Below are 19,978 nucleotides of genomic sequence, written 5' to 3'. Positions count from 1 at the left end.
GCCGCATATTACGCGCTTCACACGGATGCGTCATAAATCACGTTAAAAAGAGTTTCCCAGCCTTATTATGCATCACTAACTTCGCACAGAGTAAATTATTGTATCATTAAGTGGATTCGTATCTGTACGGAACGTAAATAACACCGTTGCCACAATTAAAATAAAATCTGGGATTCAGATAAAAATCAGCGGCGTAAAATTAGTCAACTTGGGTGTTAAGGTGTAAATTATGCAAATTGATTCACTCCTATGAAGGATGCGCCCGCGTGTTACGCGGCGTTGAATTGTATCGTTACGATAAAAAAGTGCAATCTAATATAAATAAAAGAGATATAAAAAAAAATCGCTCTATATATTTGAGAAACATGAAGCGGTTTTAACATCGTTATAAAAACAAGTACCTAACTTAAGATAAAATTTTATTTCACAATTTTATTTAAACTATAATAAATATCGAATTGTATAATAATATCAGTAAGATAATCCACAAGAATATTTATATGTAGATACGATTATTAATTTTATATTAACTTTTTGCAACACTGATTTATTCCTATCGTTTAATGAAAGAAGAATTAATCGACTGAATAACCAAAAATATTGTCTTGGAAAATGTCGACGGCGTTTAATTCAGCAAAGCGATGAAAACGGCGGATCAAAGCACGAAACGAAATGTTTTTCCGCGAAGACACCGCACCGGCACGGATTCGCGCACACCGGCACCGTAGATCCGCCCCTGGGAAGGATGCATCACCTCGTTCCACGAGAGCGAGCTGCATCCTCTCAACGAATGAGAGTAGCCGCTTACGAATTAGCGGGCGCAGCAAGTCCCGGTTAACTTACAGGGTGTACCTAAGCGAAGGCCTTAGGGATACTAACGAGCGCGTGGACGCTCGTTAAGGCGGGAATGCAGGGTAGCCCGCGTTAACGAAATTTACGAAGCCAGCCGACGGTAACGAGTTCGAGGCTGGAGTACATGCTGCGAGCGAGGATATCGTCCTTAATCCCGCGATCGCGGCTGTTAACCGACGTCTTTTTTCCATCATTACGTACACTGTACGCCCCGACGAAACTACCACGTTCCCGATCCTTTACCCGGCTCGAATACCCCTTTTCGTCAATTTTACCTGAATTACGACGCATTCTCTTCCCCTCGATCTCCGTTCAACGATACGTTTCGACGTCGTCGTACGTTCATTGAAAACTGTAACGGAAAGAATAAAAACATTGTTGCGAAGAATGAGTTAAGTAAACGCAAACACAGATACGTATCACGTATCGTACACGCCAGATATATATATAATATTCCAAAACAATGCACAGAAAAATGTATATGTAATCTCGTCTAGAATCTTATTTCAGATTTTAATTATTCAGTAAGGAAAGCAAAGCGAAACGAATACGTCTTGTTTCGTGACAAGAATAAATATAATTTTATTATCGCAAGTAACGCGAACTGTGTAATATAATGGGAATAAATAATCTGATGGCAAGTAATTATAAACGATATAGTCTTGCCTCTCTTTCGCTTCTCGATAAATGTCGGATTTGCATTCAAACGAGGTGTTAATGGGTGCTTTCCAGTTAACGACACAAGTCGACACAAGCGTCATTCTATCTTTGTTGTTTACTAGATGTTGAAAAAAGACAGAATGACGCTTGTGTCGCTAAATGAAAAGCACCCAATGTGTCACTAACAATATATCATTATGATGGCTTATATAACGGCCAAGTGTACATCGGTTTCTCTGTAGATTTTTATTTGTGCGTGTTGACTTGAGAAGTACGTGGACACATCGAAAACCACAAACAATGGCAGTCCTGAGTTAGAAAAATAAAAATTTGTTGGAAGATGAAAAATCTATAAGCGTAGATTAGAGCTAGATAAAGAAAGGTAAAAGAGCGTTCTTGAAAACGTGTCTGCAGACAATAATTGGGTTTCGTTGATTAACAGAATTTGCTTTAATTGGTTCATCTTCTTCACCGCGCATGCAGATATAAAGTATCAATTTGGCTTAGTTAATTTTAAATATGTTATTCTTAATAGTTAAAAAAGTCAATTCAATAGTTATAATCGAAATAAGATGTCCACTGTCTTATTTTACAAATTTTTGCTATAATTAAATGCTTACAATGTTAAGAATACTGAAGAATAAATTGATTATGTGGACGGACGTATAATATTGAGCGCGAAATGGCAGGATTAATCTTCCGACGTATACAAAATCTGCAGGATCGGAATTTACAAGCTGATAGGTTTTTACCTTCGTTACATCCTTATCCGCATGAAGATCGACTTATAATGAGCTTTAACGATCGCTTCGGGATCATGTTGACGCGCGCCCGAGCTCCTCACTGGCCAAGCGAAAAATGAATACATGATTCACGAGCTGCATGCACGCTACCTTCTCCAAGAGGATAAAATACATCGCAAAGAATCGATAGTCGAGTAATTTCATCGCTACCGATGATTCGCGGCCTTTATCTGCTTTGCATTTCCATGTCACGCGAGAGTTGCTCTCTTAACTTCCCTCATTCAGTTCCTCTTCTCCATAATTATGAGAGGATCTCATTATAGACACATCTAGATCCAAGTCTATGATTTTGCCTGATTTATAGCTTCGATACCATCTAGCGTAAAAATTTATTTCTGGCGAGAATATTTTTATCTCGCATTAAAAAACACATTTGGCAAAAGATAACAAGCGAAAGATAACGTGGAAGGCCATAAATATAAAGAAGGAGGAAACTAATAAAGTCAGAGCAAGTTCAACAGACCTGAAAATGTGTAGAACGTTCATATAACTAAACAAGATAAATGCAACGATATCATCTGTTTTAAGCGTAGTAAAGGCTAAGTGTTAAATCATATATGAGCAGCTAGAGAGGAATCAGAAAGAGCACGCGTAAAGCGTACAAGGCGAAACAGACGGAACGAAGAGAATAACGAGAGAAGCAACTGGCGAAGTAAAGGCATGAACGGTGGGGATGAAAGCAAGAGGGACAGACACACCGACAACAAACGAGTCGACGAGGACAGAATAGCGCGGCGAGCTGTATCACCTATGGGCAGATACAGAACTCAGAAGAAACGCGCTGGGGTACGCGCCGCGAGCGGCGACGGAATAAAGTCCGCGCGAAAGAGAGGGAGAGACGGCTGCAGCCGCCCCAATAGACCTCTACCACCCAGCGACGCTGGGTGGGGATCGGCCGAGTGAAGAGTGAGATCGACGGAGAAGGATAGCCGCTGGATGTGGCGCGAGGGTAGGGTGACGCCGCTGATCGCGGCAAGAAGTGGGACGTGGTGACTACCTATGAGGCAAACCCGCGAGACGTCGGCACGCTCGAGTGGGGGCGAGTTAGGGCGTTTCGGTGCGGCGTGTTTGCGTGTCAGCCGCCAGATGTCGAGCGATCGAATCCCTCACCCGCGTCCTCGTCCCTTCGGAGTCACCTTCGGAGGCGTGGACGCGTACAGGTCTACACCCAGAAACGCCCATCGCGAGCCCTCCCGCCGCTTCCTCGCCGCAGACGTTCCGCGGCAACCAACTGGACAACCAGGCCCGGTCCGGTTTCACGGCGTCGCACTACGGCTCCGTCGAAACCCGCGTCTACCAGCGCCGCGAAGGACTCCACGTTTTCACCGGCGCGATCCACTTGGAGCGATCCACTGAACTCTGACGTTCCTACCTTCGTCGCAGTCGTTATTTCTGTCCTGATCCGTGGACTAGTTGATACAACGGGGACACATTCGATGCATCGCCGTCGCGTTGAGAACGTCAGTGATCTTTGTATGGCGTTTAAAGAACGTCCAACCGGTCGAGGTTCTAAGAATATGTGAGAGTGCATCGTATTAGACTAGAACAGCGAGGACTTTGAAGGGCTACGTTTTGTGGGCGACGACAGACCGTCACGATTGCGTTCCAGGAATTCCAACTTAGGTTATTTGTACCACAGATGAGCAACAAACTTGTTCGAAGTAACTTATGGTGTAAACATCGCCAAAAAGCCTACGACGAAGAACAAATCGAGGATGAAAGTGAAATGAAACATAAACATTGACTGAAACAGTCCGCGTAACTGTCCGTCGGAATGAAACCGAGTGAGACTACGGTTTAGCCGGTGATAGTACTCGTGAGAGGTCGATATAAACGTCAGAAGTGTGAAATTGTGAAGAAAAATTCTCCCAGCAAGAGGATCATCCTGAATTGTTAGGTATGATCTTGTTAATCAACCATGTATGTTAAAAAAAAATCGTGAAACTGGACCAGATAATGACAAATATACAAATATGAAGATGACACCATCCATCAATGCTAGACGGATCACTTCCGTAGGATAGATAATTAAAAATGATGTCTAGAATCAAAAGAGAGTTACGATTAATTTGAAGAAGTTTCGGGGAGAAGAGGGCATCATGAAAACACGGCCTACGAAAGTTCCATTGTGATCGGATCAAGAAGACTAAGTTTGTCACTGTGCGAGGTGGGTGTTTCTTCGGGTAAAGATGTCGAGTACTCTTCCGGAGGCACCAATGGGTCTGGACTCATCGGATCCGGATGTCAGGCCGAACCACCTGATCTCGCGGTTGGATCAGGACCCGGACGATGCGGAGAAACGGGATCAGACGCGGGGGATGGAGTGCAACAACGCGGAGAGCGATTGCGAGAGCGACACGAGCGAGGTGTTGAGCGTTGGCAGCGAACCGACGCCAACTAGCGTAGTCGGAGTGCGCGTGTGCGGCTCCATGAGGTACGACCAGGAGTCCGCGAGTAGCCGGGGCGAGTTCCGAGACGAGGAGAACACGCGAACGTCGGCGACGCCATCGCCGTCCAGCTCCACCAGCTGCAACGATTTGTATTATCAGCGTACGTCCAGTAATCACGTACCGGCACCGAGCCCGCCCGGTTACAGTCAACCACCGTCATCTCCTACGGCGTCTTCCGTCAGATCTCCGGCTTCCTCGTCGGCTACCGCCTCGTCCCCCGGTCGGCCAGAAGCTATACAAGAGGCTATCGTACCTAGATACCAATCCAGTCATCAACAACACCTCCTTACCCGATACTCCTCTAGGGAACCTGATATTTCCGACTATCCGGCGCGAGTTCAGCACGGCCTGGGCCACGAAATCGTTTATCCCACCGTGGAAAGGTTACATCGTACACCAATAAGCGTTCCTCTGGTAACGAGACTCTCGTTGTCACCGCCGTCGGCCATGACGGTCACCGGACTCCAAGCGACGACGCCCGTTCTGCATCCCGCCGCTTGCCGAGACCTGCGGGAAACTACCTCGTTGATACCGCATCACAGTCAGCATCTGCATCACGCGAACGCCCACACGCATCTGCATCAGGGCTCGCAGGTGCAGCACGTACCGGCGAATTCGGTGCACCAACATCGGCTCTCGGTCAGCAAACTTCTGCAACGGGATTCCGGGAGCCCGGCTTCGCCCGGCGCCAGGGAGGAGAACGGACGCACCCTGCCCGCCGCGAACGGCGTGCAAAACAGCATTGGCACCAGTAACAACGGCAATCATCACAACAACAATAACAATAACAACAACAACAACCTGCAGCATCAGGCGGGCCTAAAGTTCAGCATAGATAATATTCTGAAGGCGGACTTTGGTAGAAGGATCACGGATCCTATCTCCCTGAAGAAGTCCCGGCCTAAGAAAGTGTCGTCGAGGCCGATCGATCTGACAAAGGATTTTCTAGAGTCGTCCTCCGACGCTTCCGAGAGGAGCAGCTCAGAGACGACGACAACCAACGCCTCCCCCACCGGTGTTTCGGCTGGGAACCCAACGTCCAACTCGACTGGAACAACCGGGACCGATCCTGGGAAGATGTTGTGGCCAGCGTGGGTCTACTGCACCAGATACTCGGACAGGCCTTCCTCGGGTAAGTTATCAATATTATTTGAGCAATATTCGTGTACTGAGTTATGCAAATTCGTTTTTGTTTTCGCTTCATGTAGCCTCATGTCATTTTATTTTATGAATCATTCGAGAATGTTATTTATTGACATGTGTTATAATCAATGATATCTTTGGCAATCGCCTATGTAATGCGTCACGACGACGAAGCTTCGATTTGTCACAACAGAGACGATGATTTACATCGTCGTTGAAATATGACAGACAATCCGCATGTTACGATCTCATTAAAATTCCGGGTATTTTATACAGTCTTTCGTATGAAAGCGTAACGGTAAATATATGCCGCATAATAATATGATTGATCAAAATTTACAGCCATTGTTTGTCTAGCGCAGAAGTTCGCGGTTTCGCGTAGTTAATATTCGAAGAAGTTAATTGCGGAATGTTTTCAAATGGCGAAACAGGTTTTACGCATTCATTGTTCGAGTGGGATTGCCCAATCCGCGTGGCTAGACTCTCTCATTAGGAGTATATAACGGCTGTAAATGCCAAATGTAAAAATTTTTGTTAGTCAGAGAAGAAATATTTAGCACTGAAGAAAATGCTTCTCGCCATTGTGCGAGAAAGCGTTTGTAAAACGGCTGCAATTTACTACTATCACGATTGACGTGTAATACATTGTTTATTCGTGAAACCGGCTGTCACGTTTTTCAAATAATAATTAATTAGGGAAACGTGTAGCATATACACACATTAATTACGATTTGCCTTGATAGGCGAAATTGGTGCAACTGTATAAATATATAAACGCGTTTGGAAGTGCGGAAATTAAAATAATCTCGCAATTCATAATAACAAAACAGTTCCTCAATGTCATATGGAACCTATCCTTGTAATATAGCAAATAATTTAAGATCTTATCAGTAATTTAAGCAACATATATTAGCGCATATTTTATCGGCAAAAATATGATTTATCGTCGGAGGATATTAAAAGTACACAATCGTACAACACGTGGACGATTCGACTGTGTAAAACTTATTTTTAACGAACCGCTATGTATCACGGCACCTTACGCTATTGATCGGACAGTTAATTATCATCTGCTTTTCGAAAGAAGTATGTCGGTATTATTACCGCTTTTTTGCAGCATCGCGCAGATAGATGGTCCTTTCAAGTGACACAGGAAAACGTGTAATTACTTTACTTCCCGGCCGAGTGCCAGCTTGATGAATGATAGAGAACGTTTCTTCGTGTCATTCATATCTGATATACGCTTATTGTCAGGAAACAATAGTTAAGCAGTCGGAGAAATAGCCGCTCTCTGCCTCATAAATCAAGCGTAGCCATTTCTCACCTGGTACCCGAGTAACAATTTTCTAGACGGATCCAAGACTCGACGTTGTTGCGCAAAAATTCGATCGATAAATTTATATAATTGATAAATACATTTATCTTCGCGTTGCGCTTTACATATATTTTATATTATTATATACGACGTGCACTTCATACCCTCATATTACACCCGATAGCGCGATTTGTACTTCAGAATTATAAATTGTTGCAACACACTCTCACGTGCATCTATGAATTATCGGGCTGTTAACATTTCGCGATAATACGTATTTCCGTATCTCGTCGGTTAAATATCTCGCTCTGCGCGATAACATCTTTTTAAAGTGAAAACTGCTCATTGCATTACGGCATTTTATCAAACGCGCGAACTTTATAATCGTAATGTATCGCCGTCAGGGCTGTTCATTACACCAAACACCGTGACGAATAGATAAATACTCTTGCCAGGAGAGATATTATTGGATCACCTTTTCCTATTATGTCTTTACAACGCGTAATTCCGCGACGGGTAGATAAGAAGCGAGTTGTTAAAACGACTGCTATAAAATCTAATTACCGTAATTGCGCGTGCTACTCTCGTGCGGCGAGTTCATTGATATCATGGTCGACGGTATCCACGAGTTATTCTTTTCGCGCGTTCGCGTGCATTAATATCCGGTGAATAAGCGCGATACGGTCGCGACAAGGCTGGCAATTTCTAAATGCGTATCCGCATTGACGGAGAGTCCAGAATAAAAGGGGCAAACGAATCTAATCGTATGCTGATCACACGCACCGGGACTTTTACACCCGCGATAATTAGACACGAAACAAAATTCCTGACTCGTTATCAGCTATTTATCGACGTCTATAAATACTATACGCAATAAAGGATCTTAAGCACTACAGTATAAATGTATTTTATAATGGATAAATGTCATATAAGAAATTGAACTCTTTTTAGAAGAATTTTCTCAAAACTCTAAAATATTTCGGGTCATATTAATAAAATAACATTAATCACTTTGTTTACCTTATAAAAATTAAATGATTTATAAAAGTTAGTAATCGAATTACTATCTCATGTTCTTTGATGCTCATATAAGACGATAACAGTTGCTTATTGATTACAGATCACTTTATTTAATGAAACTTCATCAACAGCTGTCGCGCGAAGTCTGCAACCTAGATAAGAAAAAAATAATAAGATTAACATCGGCCGTTACGAGTGCGCGTTACCATTCTAGAGCAAATTGCATTTCGTAATCGTAACGTGGGAAAGTTCATGACGACGATCGATCAAGCGGCGCGTTTGTGCTTATCGCCTGTCCCGCTGATGCGGAAAGGGAACGAGGTCCGCGTCGATAAGACCAGGCGCTCCAGAATATTGCATAATTAAGTAATCCATAACAGTTGCCGAATAGTCGCGATCTTCCGATCGGACCGAATCGGACGCGGACCGATACGTCCTGTGGACCGGCACTCTCAGGCAACAAGCGCGACCGCGAGGTGCAATAAAGCCGGCGGTATCGCGCGCTAAAATCCATTTACGGAAAGTTATGGCTAATTAGTTGCCTCGACCTCGGATACGCGCGCACGGACGCGAGTTCCCGTTAACGAGGCTCAAACTGGTGCCGCGGGGCACCGTCGGAAAAGGACAGCACAGCTGTCCCGCGTACTAGTCGCGGGCTCCGCGTATCACGCGGTTGAGAATTTGAAAAATTCGCAGGCTGAACGCTTTATTGGCGATACCCAATGGGTATTGTCACGCACGAACGCATTAAACTCGTTGCGTGTCGCGGCGGGGAGAACGCGTGTTGCAACGCGTGTCCTAAACGGGAATGAAACAGCGATCGACGAATCGTTCGCGTGATTAACGTGGCCGTCAATTTGGTAGGATCTCGCTGCATCACGCGAAACCTAAAACACTGTCGAATTGTTCCGCGCGAAAGGTGGTTGCGTTATATTCGCGTTTAAGAAACAATCCCCCGTTCTGTCCCGAAGAAAGGAACGAGAACGATCCGGTACTTGTTCGTCATTATTAGTCGGCGAATGGGATCGGCACGTTGCATAATTAAAGGAACGATCGGCGATCGGTAAAAAGCAGCGTGCGTTATATGGCGATACATCAAGCCTTAACGAAATGTTCGCGGTGAGATAAAGAGAGGGATTAATTCGCGGACCTGGTTCCCGTGGCTCCACTCGGTTTCTCTCTTTTTCTTTCTCTCTCTTTCTCTCTCGTTTCTTCGTATACTCGATCGATTGGACGGGAGTACCGATATACGTACATACATACAATTGGCATACGTGTGTAACCGAGCGCGCTGGCTCCGTATCGGGCGGTCTCGCGGGATCCATCGATCTTATTAGGGTTAAATCGAAGGTGCTTCTCGTTCTCCACGGCTGGACACGATAACAAACCCACACGGCTGGAGGAGCCGTGTACAGCAGCCACGTACAGCGGCCCCGGAGGCGGTTACAAAACCTATGAATGGCTTCCGTTCGCGCTCCAGATATCGTAACGTGAATTTTCAGATAAGACAAGCGTCTCGTTGCATTTCAGCTTGGAAGAAACGGCGCTGCTAGTTGTTCGTACTTCTCTCGAGTCTTAGATTGCGATGCTCTCGACACGAGGACGAGTTGAAGATCTGCATATTACATTCGAAGAAAGGAAATAGATTCGAAAGATTAATCTGAAAATGCCTGCGTATACGTGCGATTACAAAGCGGAAGAAATGTATCTTTATCGCTGAGGTAGAGCTGAGGTACGGAAGAGCTGCTGCGGTCGTGATGCCGGGACACTATCATTATATCTACATTGAGATAATTGTCTGTCAATTCCGCGTCTGTTAATTACGTAACAACCACAGGGCAGCTTCCGTTTCACCGGGCAGAAGCGACAGCAGCGAAAAAACGATGTCCCGAAGGCATAAAATGAGAACGAGTGTTACGTTCGTTTGAGAATGTTGCATCATCCGAATGAAATCCTACCTAACGATATATTAATGACTTCGGTATTATCATTCTTATCCGATATTATCATCCGCGGTCTATCGCGCGGATCAAATTTTTTCTTGGCCACGCACATATAGAAAATTGAATCTTACAATTAGTTGGAAAAAAGCGTCAAATAATCATAGGAGACGGCGTATTTGAAGGCATCATTTAACGCACGATGCTAGAGGTTGTTCAAAATTCTGTCGAGACAAGTGCAAAGCTGTTAATGTGCGCGATGAGTATGTACCGGTGCGAAATAATTAATAGCTTTTGAGACTTTGTGCATTGATTGGAGCCAAGTAGGCAATTAAAGTACGCGACTGCAGAGCAGCTTCGAGGAAAACATCGACCATAATTAGACATCACGATGGAAAGAAGATACAATTATCAGTGCAAAAAAGATAAATTATCATGCTGGAAAAAGATTAAAATTGGTTCTCAATAATAAAAAGCTTAATACAACCCGAATAATTTTACATCACTTTAACATGAAAAGATCATATCGCACGACCTAAAACTGTCAATCCGTCTTGTTTCAAACTTACAGCTCTTTTGATATGTTCTCTCTTCTTAGATTAACGTCTCACGTTTAATATTTGCATGTTGTTTTCTGACATTCGCGTGTCGTCGACTCGCGTTACATGTTGTCACCGTAGAATTAATTAATAGCTAAGTCAATATAAGTCAACCATCCCGAGATGTCGTTACGCCGGGGAGTCTTCTCGACCGCGCAAGTTGCTGCATCGCGATTAGCAGACCGCGTAGACGGCGGATAACACACCACAGGGGATCCATTTGCTGTGTGTGTTGCGTGGTCCCGGTATGTGCCTCTCTTTGCCATTCTAATATCCGCTGACTTATGGTCGTAACTTGGCACGAAGCGAGGCTTTTACGCAGTCGACGACGAGATAAGCGCCTTATTCTGTACGGCGTCTGTGTCTCATTGTTCTCGTTCGCTGATCAGAGATCAGGTATGATCCTCCTCCGATATGAAATGCGAAAAATGCTTGCGAATTCAACGAGCCGTCTTGAAAGGCGATAAAAAACTTGCTCTAAATGTATAAGTGAGCCAATTGTGATGAAAGACGATTGTAATGTTTACGTTCGTTCGAACTCCCCCATAAGTACTGTCTACACTTTTGCTTGTACATACATATATATTGATAGGGCACTTCATACGGTTTAAAATGGCATGTAAATGTCTAATATCTCGTTAACGTGAAAATTTGCGAAACCGCTGCCACGATTGAAATGATTCACGCGCGGTAGCTGTAACGAGACGCGAGTTATAGGTAACCTTTCACGGATTTCAAGGCATTTGATCAGCCATCGATCTTCTGGATAATATATTAGCAGTTAATAAGTAATTAAAAGCCGATGTCGATGGGAGAATGATGAGCGTGCGATATTGCGCGACGCGATAACGGTGCCAGCTAAATATATTATCTGAAATGCTAGTGGAACAAGCACAAAGAGACGTTGCGAGTGGCGTTTTCAATTAGAAATTGTTTACGCCAGGTGGATAGTGTGCGGCCTATCGCTATATCGGGATAATCTCTGGCGGTTAATAAACGGCAGAAAGAAACGTATATACCGAGCCCGCTAATGAGCCTCGGGATTGACAGACAGGCAATCCGTAGGTGTAATGCGAGGCACACGCGGCCGATTACGCGTTTAGAAATTGAGTTCGCCGCTAATCGATATCTAGGAAGGCATAAAGAATCTATCAGTGAAAGGAAATTGCAGCTCGGATCGGCAAAACGCGCACTCATCACAATCCATTCTAGCATTAACAGAATGACAGATCCGCATTATCGTAGGATTATATTCCTTTAATATTTTTCGTTAAAAATGTGACATTCAATTTTAACTTATAATTATACATCTATACGGATTAATTATTTATACTAATTTAGAATGCTAATTTAGAAAATTAATTTAAACATCTGTTTACTAATTTTTAAGATTTCGCAAAAAACATTTCATTTTAGTTTACATAATTCAACCTATGTGTTGGACACCGATTAATCTTTTTTTACATTCTAATTCGGCCTCTTAATCAATAGGGGTATTCAAATAAGTTAAAGTTTAACGGTTTGACAGGTTATGTCGGGTTAAAGTCGAGTAAAAAGTTAATTAATTAACTTTGGGGGCGCTACTCTTTAAGGTTATGCAAAATACATAAGTGACACATTAACCTATCACATTAATCTTTGGATTAAAAGTGTAAAAATTAACTTTTTACCCGACTTTAACCCGACATAACCTGTCAAACCGTTAAACTCTAACTTATTTGAATACCCCTATTGTGTCAAATAATATACATTTTTAACGGCGCTTAACGTATCAGTCAATTTATGTATTTTTGTCGCAAAATTTTGTTGATAGCCGTCGGAATTAGAAACGGATTACTTTGTCGAAGAACGGACGGACAATTCTTTTTTATCTATCTCGTCTATTTCGATGTTGTCTTATCGGTCACATCCGCAAGATTTACACGCGTAGCAATAAGACCATCACGCGGGCGTAGGTGTCTAGCGGGAGGAAGCTGTTTGTCGTACGCCTTTATAGACGGAAATTACCCCGCGCCTGACACCAATCACGAATTCTTATACCTAACCGTTTTACACGCGTAGAACCCCCGATCACTGCGTTACACGTGCAGTAAATTCGTGGAAGCTCTATTTGGGAATGGCTCGTTCGGAGAATCGTGTTCAATGATCGCCGTAGCTTACAATCACAGAATTACGTCGCGGAACAAAATTGATCTCGTACATTGATCTCGCCGTACAACGGACGCCATCGGATTCCATATTTGTTAATCCTAAGAACATGTAAGAGGAATATAAAATAATTTTATATTCCTTATATCGCAAAATGTGATTTGCCGCATTAATATTGTATGTTCACTACAAAACCCTCAAAGCGGAAACTGCAAATGACAAAATAAATCTCCGCTTGTTACTAAATTTTTCGAATCGTGGTTTTGAAGACGGTAGTGTGTTTCCTTGCTTCGGTAGAACGCGCTTGGTTGATTGTGCCTTCTGGAGGACATCAATCACCTCCCCGGTCTCGTACGAACACATCGAAGTGGTCGTGAATGCGCGCCGGAATAACGGACGCGCTTTAAATGGCCGTTGTCGCCAACAACGGCGCGCGGTACAAATTCACGCTTAACATTCGACAATGGTATGTGGACATGACGACGTCGATTGACCCGAATAAATGTTATTAACTCAAGAAGCTAGTTCGCTTTCTAAAACGTTTTCAAAAGTCCGGATCGGACCTATTCGCGTTTGTATCTAGCGCTTAGGTTAAACCTTTGTGGAAACGGCTTTTCGTAGCCGTGTTCGAACGAAACACGTCAGGCTCTTCATGGCGAATAATTCACGAGAGGAGAAAGTGCTTAGACCACGAAAGTGGACCTGTCGTCGCTCCAAGACTACGACATAATGATCGCGTCTTTACGTCCCTGCCTTGTAACTGGGCGCAGCTAATTCAGCTCGCAGTCACGTAAGTCACCGAATATGTCACAACGACGTACATTATAATACGCTTACATCGGACGGCAGTGGTTTTACACGTATCGGACATGCTCTCTCATTTGCGCTCATTGTATAAAATGAAAATCGTCCATGCGCGTGTCTACCAGCATTAAGTTACTATATTAGGAGCCGCGAGAAACTTGATCAATCCCAACTAGTCGCAATACTCGATACATATATTATCCGCACGAATACGCAAGAGATCTATTTTTTCCATCTTTTTTGCTAAATTATTATTAGACATGTAATAATACACAGCACTTTTAAAAATTTTCTTGATTTATTTAAATCTTTTGTATAGCGCTGTGGATAAAGAGGGTCAAACATCGTACTTGGAGCTTCCAGGTATTTTAATTCATCATTTTAACAGTTACTTATAGATATCAATCACAATTATACTTGCTGCCACTCGATATAATGATATAATGATATAATGTACTAATGACAGTACACACAAAACGCCTACATCCCCGAAATGAGACTAGCGTCGATTAGCCAAGTCTCTTACATCGAGCATGAGACACGGTTGACCATCCAGAGCATGTCAATCATATTGTGGCCTCTCAGCAGACATGGCTCTGCAACGAGGAAGCGCTCGAGCGCGCAAATGCGAACCGGAAGTGGTCCTGTCGTAGACGAGATGAACGCATCTTCGTCTCTGCCACAAACATATGCGTTCGTCCGTTCGTTCACTCGTTCGTTCACTCTCGCGAGGCTCGGAGTACACATTGTGCGGTACCGTTGCGTTGAAAGCAAGGGTCTTTACACGTGTACGTGGGTGGGCCGCGTCACGGATTCTTCGGGCACGCGGTATTCCTATGGGGCGCCGCGCCCGCGCCGCGGCGACACGTGGCACACCGTCGTCGGGAGATTCGGTAAATTATTAGCAGCATGCCAGTGGAAAAGCCACGACTCTCTCCCTTTCTTTCTCTCTCTCTCTCTCTCTCCAAGTATCTGTCTACCGCCTCGTTTGCCTTCTTCTTGCGCGTGACGACTGTATTAAGGAAATACACGTCCTGTTGTTGTCGCGCGAAACATTTCGGCGCGAGATCTAACGTCGCCATTTCGTACGGTACTTATAAATTTACAAACAGATAGGTAGATTGCTCGACACTCTGACACACACACTAAACGCCGTTGCGTTGCCTCCGGTGAGAGAGATAATCGGACTTGTTTACGCCCATCTATAATCGGGCGCTAGTATCCTGCATATCAGTACACGCTAATGTTTACATAAGTCTAATTATACGAAAGTGTAAAACGTGCCAGCGGGTAAACCATATCATTCTAAATTGTAGATATAAAACCCGATTTTTTTCACTGAGGTGAATGTCTTTTATTTTTCTTAAAGGAACCGTTTTAAATCATAAATACGAAATTAATAGATTCCATTACAAGCCTAGCGTTATGTACGACGAATACATTTTTATCGACAACTTTTGAAAGCGCAAGGTAGCGAAAAGAAAACGATCAGGTATTCCAGACACCGTTCTTAATTATACTTATCATATTAACTGCCATTCGCCTCGAAGATATCTATATTTCGTTCATCGATAATACGATAAAAAAGACTGCGGTAGTGGTAATGGATGACATCATTACGACGAGGGAGTAGAATATTTATGGAAGGCAGGAGGCAACCGGTCGGACGACTTCGTGGAAGACGAGCGAAGTCAAAAAATGCGTCTCGCAATCGTACGATGGTCCGGTTCATTTGCGTGCGCCGCGAAGTGTTGCGTGTCTCATTGTTAACGAGATTGAGGAAATTATTAGCAATAGCAGATATAGGATACAAACTCCGTGCGTTTTGGCGCACCAGCGCACGCGAGAGCGGCGTATAATGACAATATCTAGAAAAATACGTGTACTTTATGAGTGTAACGACAGTTTCTTCATTATCAAACGCGAATGTGGACACAATCGTGCATTACGGCCGAACCGTCAATTATCGCAACCTGCAATAAAAATTCCTGGCTCTTAATGTCTCTCATTCGTACTATTTATTCATGAGCGATATTTACTCGTAGCGTGACCAATTGCTTTTCAACTCTCATTTCAGCTGTATCACATGATACGCGCGTATAATACGTATATTTTGTAAAAGAAAATATAACAGTCCCCTAAGGGCGCGCAAAGTAAACTAATGCGTATGACACGCATAATACTTTGCGCGTCGTATACGTTGTTAACCGTAGGACAGACAGGCGGAACTGTGTTTTCCTAGAAAGTGTTAAATTATCCCACAAATCTAAGGAGGCATGTCAACGCGAAGCCCAACGCAATTTGTAGCTGTACACGTTAATGAGCGTTAGATTCGTTTCACTAACTTTCGCGCGAACTGCTGATTGTAATTTAATTTCTGAGAATTTAATAATTCATTTTTTACAACTCGAAGATCGGATAGTATTTAACAACAGTGATAAAATTTTTCAGCCTTGCTCTTCCGCGAACAGTAGGTGCCCGGCTGCACAGGAAGAAATGGTTAAGTTCGAGTAGCTGGAATTCGAATGACGTCCCGCGGCACGCAGGAACACTTCCTTTCGTCAATTATCACGGGCATACCATCGCGCGAAATTGCGGCGGCGACGCGAAAAACCGCGGCGACGCAAGAAGCATCATCGCTTGCATCATCGACACTGAGCTATGCGTATTTCACGTGTCGCTGACAGTGCGACAAGATCGGCGCGCACAATGACGGATGACGTACTACCGCGAAACGAAAGGGATGGTAACTTTAATCGAGAGGAAAGTCGTAACCGGTCGGGCAAGTTCGCGGAAGCCGAAACAAAAAGCCGCTGGCAAGATCAAAAATATCCGATCGCGGTGATCACGCGGTGATCGTTAGCTGGTAGTCAGGTGGAAATTTGTTGCTCGGCTATATCACGCGACGATTGTACGTAAGTGTATTGCGCGTATGTAATCGCGTTCGCACGCGCATATCATTCTGTACGTATACTCGCTCGAGAAGACACGACGGGCCCACCCACACTACCGGGCCCGAAAAACCGGCCGCTGTTCCTTCCGTACGGCTATAATTTATCCCCGGAGTGACTGACTGGTCGTTAGAGCGAGGGAGAGATAACGCGCGCGGAAGAAGGAGAGACCGTGGACGTATACGTGTGCGTGTTCCGCGTACGCGTATGCGTGTGATCGACCCTACCGTCGCTCGAGCGATTAGGATGGCATCCTCCTGCGTTTCTTTGTGGATCGACGTGGATCTCGCTCGCCGAGGATCTCGCTTACGTCGTTAGCGAGGTATCGTTACGTCATTTTGCTCCAGCTCGCCGACGTCGAGACGTTTTGCACACATGTGTCAGCAGAATGTGTCTTCCTCCGAACTCCGAGCCTCGTAGCGAGTTGAAACTTCTCTTCGCTATCTCGTTTACACACTTATCTCGCAAGAAACAACGATTTCTTCAACGATTATTATCTCCAAGTTAGGTCATACGGGGATTTACATCTCGTCGATTTATGATATGAATTTTATTACCTCTTTGGAATTTAATTATCTTCAGAAAAAAAATAATGTTACTATGAATTATGCGTATACACACGCGATATAAACTTTTTCTTATCTTCATGCCATCATGATTAATGATTGGAAAATGATCAAGAGACAGATGACGACTACATATATGCGTAATGTTAATGTGCGGTCCGTTTTCTGGGATTGAATTGTTAATAATATTTCTGACGAGCGTGTTACAATCGCTATTATAAAATGTAACTGAACGTTCCGTGAGCTTGTAAAAGAAACACGTAAGATTTATACCATTGCACTCACGTCGTGAGTTCGTGGCGAAGTGCAGTCAACTTTACGCGCCCTGCGGTACGTTATCTGATTAAAGTTTCTCTTTATGGTTAATTACTTTGTCATACTGTTAAGTACCTTTTAATTCCCGGCTCATTCCCGATGCTTGCCTTTCAATCGGCAAGGCCGTGTTTCAATTATACTTTCCCCGGCGCGCATTGAGATATTAAATGAAATCCATAAATTCATGGACGCGTCTCGATTAATCACGACCGTACCGGCCCGTGGAAGATAATTGCGCTGCAACTGAATACGCGCGGTATATAAACGCACGATTATCCCGCCGATTATCTAATCTAAATTATCTAAACGCATTACCGCGCGAGATACGGGCTTTGCACAATCGCGGAATTCATTATATAGCGCTCGCCCGTCAGAAGTTGCGTGGTTCATGGAGCTTCGCGCGCTTAAGTATAAGCAGAGAGAAATTCGTGCGGTGTTTTTCGGCCAGAGTTAACGACCGTGAGGCTCGTGTGAAAATAGCCAAGTACTCGAGCGTTAATCTTTGAGAGGGTGTTTAGTGCGAGAGTGTCATTCGGATCGAAATGCAGCTGGTAAGAAAACCGCCACTGTCTGTAAACCGATCCTCGCACATAGTCTCCTCTGCGCCGGCTCGACTAATTTTACGAACCTAACGGAAATGATCCTCGACCGGAAAACAACAAAACTCGCTCGAGCGGAGCACGTCATTTTACAACCCAATACTTCCCGCGGCAGTTACGATCTTCCACCGAGCGACGCTGTTTACCATAAAATCCAATAAGCTTAAGTGTTCTCAGCGTGGAAATAAGATAAACCCCCGATCTATCTACGTAGACACCCCCTTGATAAATCAAGGGCGGCGCCACCGGATGGGCCCACCCTAGTGGCCCATCCACTAAAGACCTCGGCAATCCGCCCTCCACCATCGTGAGCTCTAATATTAATTACCGATTCGTCCTCGTTGCCTATAAAGTAACGGCGGTGGACCTACGAATAATCGTACGAAAGAGAGAGAAAGAAAAAGAGAGAGAGGGAGGGAGGAGGGAGGGAAGATGAGAGAGGATGAGAGAGGAGAAAGAGGCCACACGATCGAGCTGGGAACGTTTAACGGATATCTGACGAGTTCATTAATAACTCTTGGTAGGTAGGTAGGTGGATGCATGGGTATAGCTCTTCAGGTATTCGCGTGCTTAATTGATTCTCTTACGTAATTACCGCAAACCTCTTTCTCTCTTTACCTCCTCCCTCCTCCCTGCTTGATCACGTATCCCCCGCCCGCGTACGACTTCGTTACTTTTCGTTCGTGATTCTCGTTGCCTTCTTCCAGACATCGCCGCATCGCGAGAGACACGTTTACGGCTTTGAACCCGCGATGCCTACACGCGAGAGATGTGGGAGAGTGAAGGTGGAGGAGCATAAAGTATCGGAGATTATCTGACCGCTAAAGTAGCTAAGTAGCGTTTTGCGTGGACGACCGATTTTACGGATCGACCTGAACTTAAACGTTCGAGCGTCGTGAACGCGTAAAAGCAGCATCGTTGTGAATAAAAATTGAATCGTTAGTCTGAGCCATTCTATATACGTGTGAAATTATCTTAAGTTTATCACAAATATTACGTACACCCTAATTATGTCGAAACAACGTTACGCATGATAGAAATTTGAGATAACTAAAAAATGCGTCCGCTTTAACGCTTTTGAAGAGAAGAATGGATACAATATAAATCAACTGCAGATACCACGACAGGGTTACTTACTGTACCCTACGTAAACCCGGGCGGGACACGTGGTGTGAAAAAAAGACCCCGCTCACCCTCGTGGCGACTATGCCTGGAATTCGATCGACGTTGCGAAGCGCGACACACTGTCGAAGGGTTTGCTTTAATGAATTTATAGAGGTTCAGAGGGGGACTTTCCTCATTCGGCACCCCAAAGATTTTCCAGCTTGCAAAAGCAATTTGTAATCTCGAAAGAATCCATGTCGCGAGTGTAACAAGAAAGTCACGTTATATCTACAATTCGCATTCTTGCAAAACGCGTTACGCGAACGTGAGATGCAGTGAGATATGTTTCGCAAAAGTTGAATCGTGTGGCTCGATCGTGTGGAATGATACTGAAGTCATAAGACAATTACGGTATCGCAAAAATAACTTAACAGCCTCGAGGAAAACAAGTTATGTATAATTCCGGGTTTGCGTGCCTATCTCGGTGACACACGGCGATCTAAGTAAAGCAATCTTAAAAATTTATATAACGCTAACAGTTAGTGGCCCTGAAGTATAACGTTGCTCGTAACATTGTTAATAAATGTCTCAGTCTCACCCGAGCGTGCGCTAGAACCTGGTCAGTCTCACGGCACATATTTTCGAGAATGTATTACTCGAAATGTGTGTGTGTGTGTGTGTGTGTGTGTGTGTGTGTGTGTGTGTGTGT

At 44.2% G+C, this 19,978-nt stretch overlaps 1 protein-coding gene across 2 annotated transcripts in view; it reads left to right on the top strand.

Moving 5' to 3' along the window:
- The first annotated feature begins 3,552 nt into the window (after positions 1 to 3,552).
- Positions 3,553 to 19,978, top strand: part of LOC112466999 (segmentation polarity homeobox protein engrailed-like) — a 66,752-nt gene continuing 50,326 nt past the window's right edge. For both annotated transcript variants that reach the window (XM_025035416.1, XM_025035407.1), the window contains exon 1: positions 3,553 to 5,897. In XM_025035416.1, coding sequence (XP_024891184.1) covers positions 4,505 to 5,897 — 1,393 coding nt within the window. In that variant the 5' untranslated portion in view covers positions 3,553 to 4,504. The remainder of the gene's footprint in view (positions 5,898 to 19,978) is intronic.

This window comes from Temnothorax curvispinosus, unplaced genomic scaffold, assembly GCF_003070985.1.
Source record: "Temnothorax curvispinosus isolate PA1 unplaced genomic scaffold, ASM307098v1 QBEX01001628.1, whole genome shotgun sequence".
Lineage (NCBI taxonomy): Eukaryota > Metazoa > Arthropoda > Insecta > Hymenoptera > Formicidae > Temnothorax > Temnothorax curvispinosus.
Note: the sequence above shows the minus strand (reverse complement) of the source record. Positions and strands in the feature narration are given on the sequence as shown.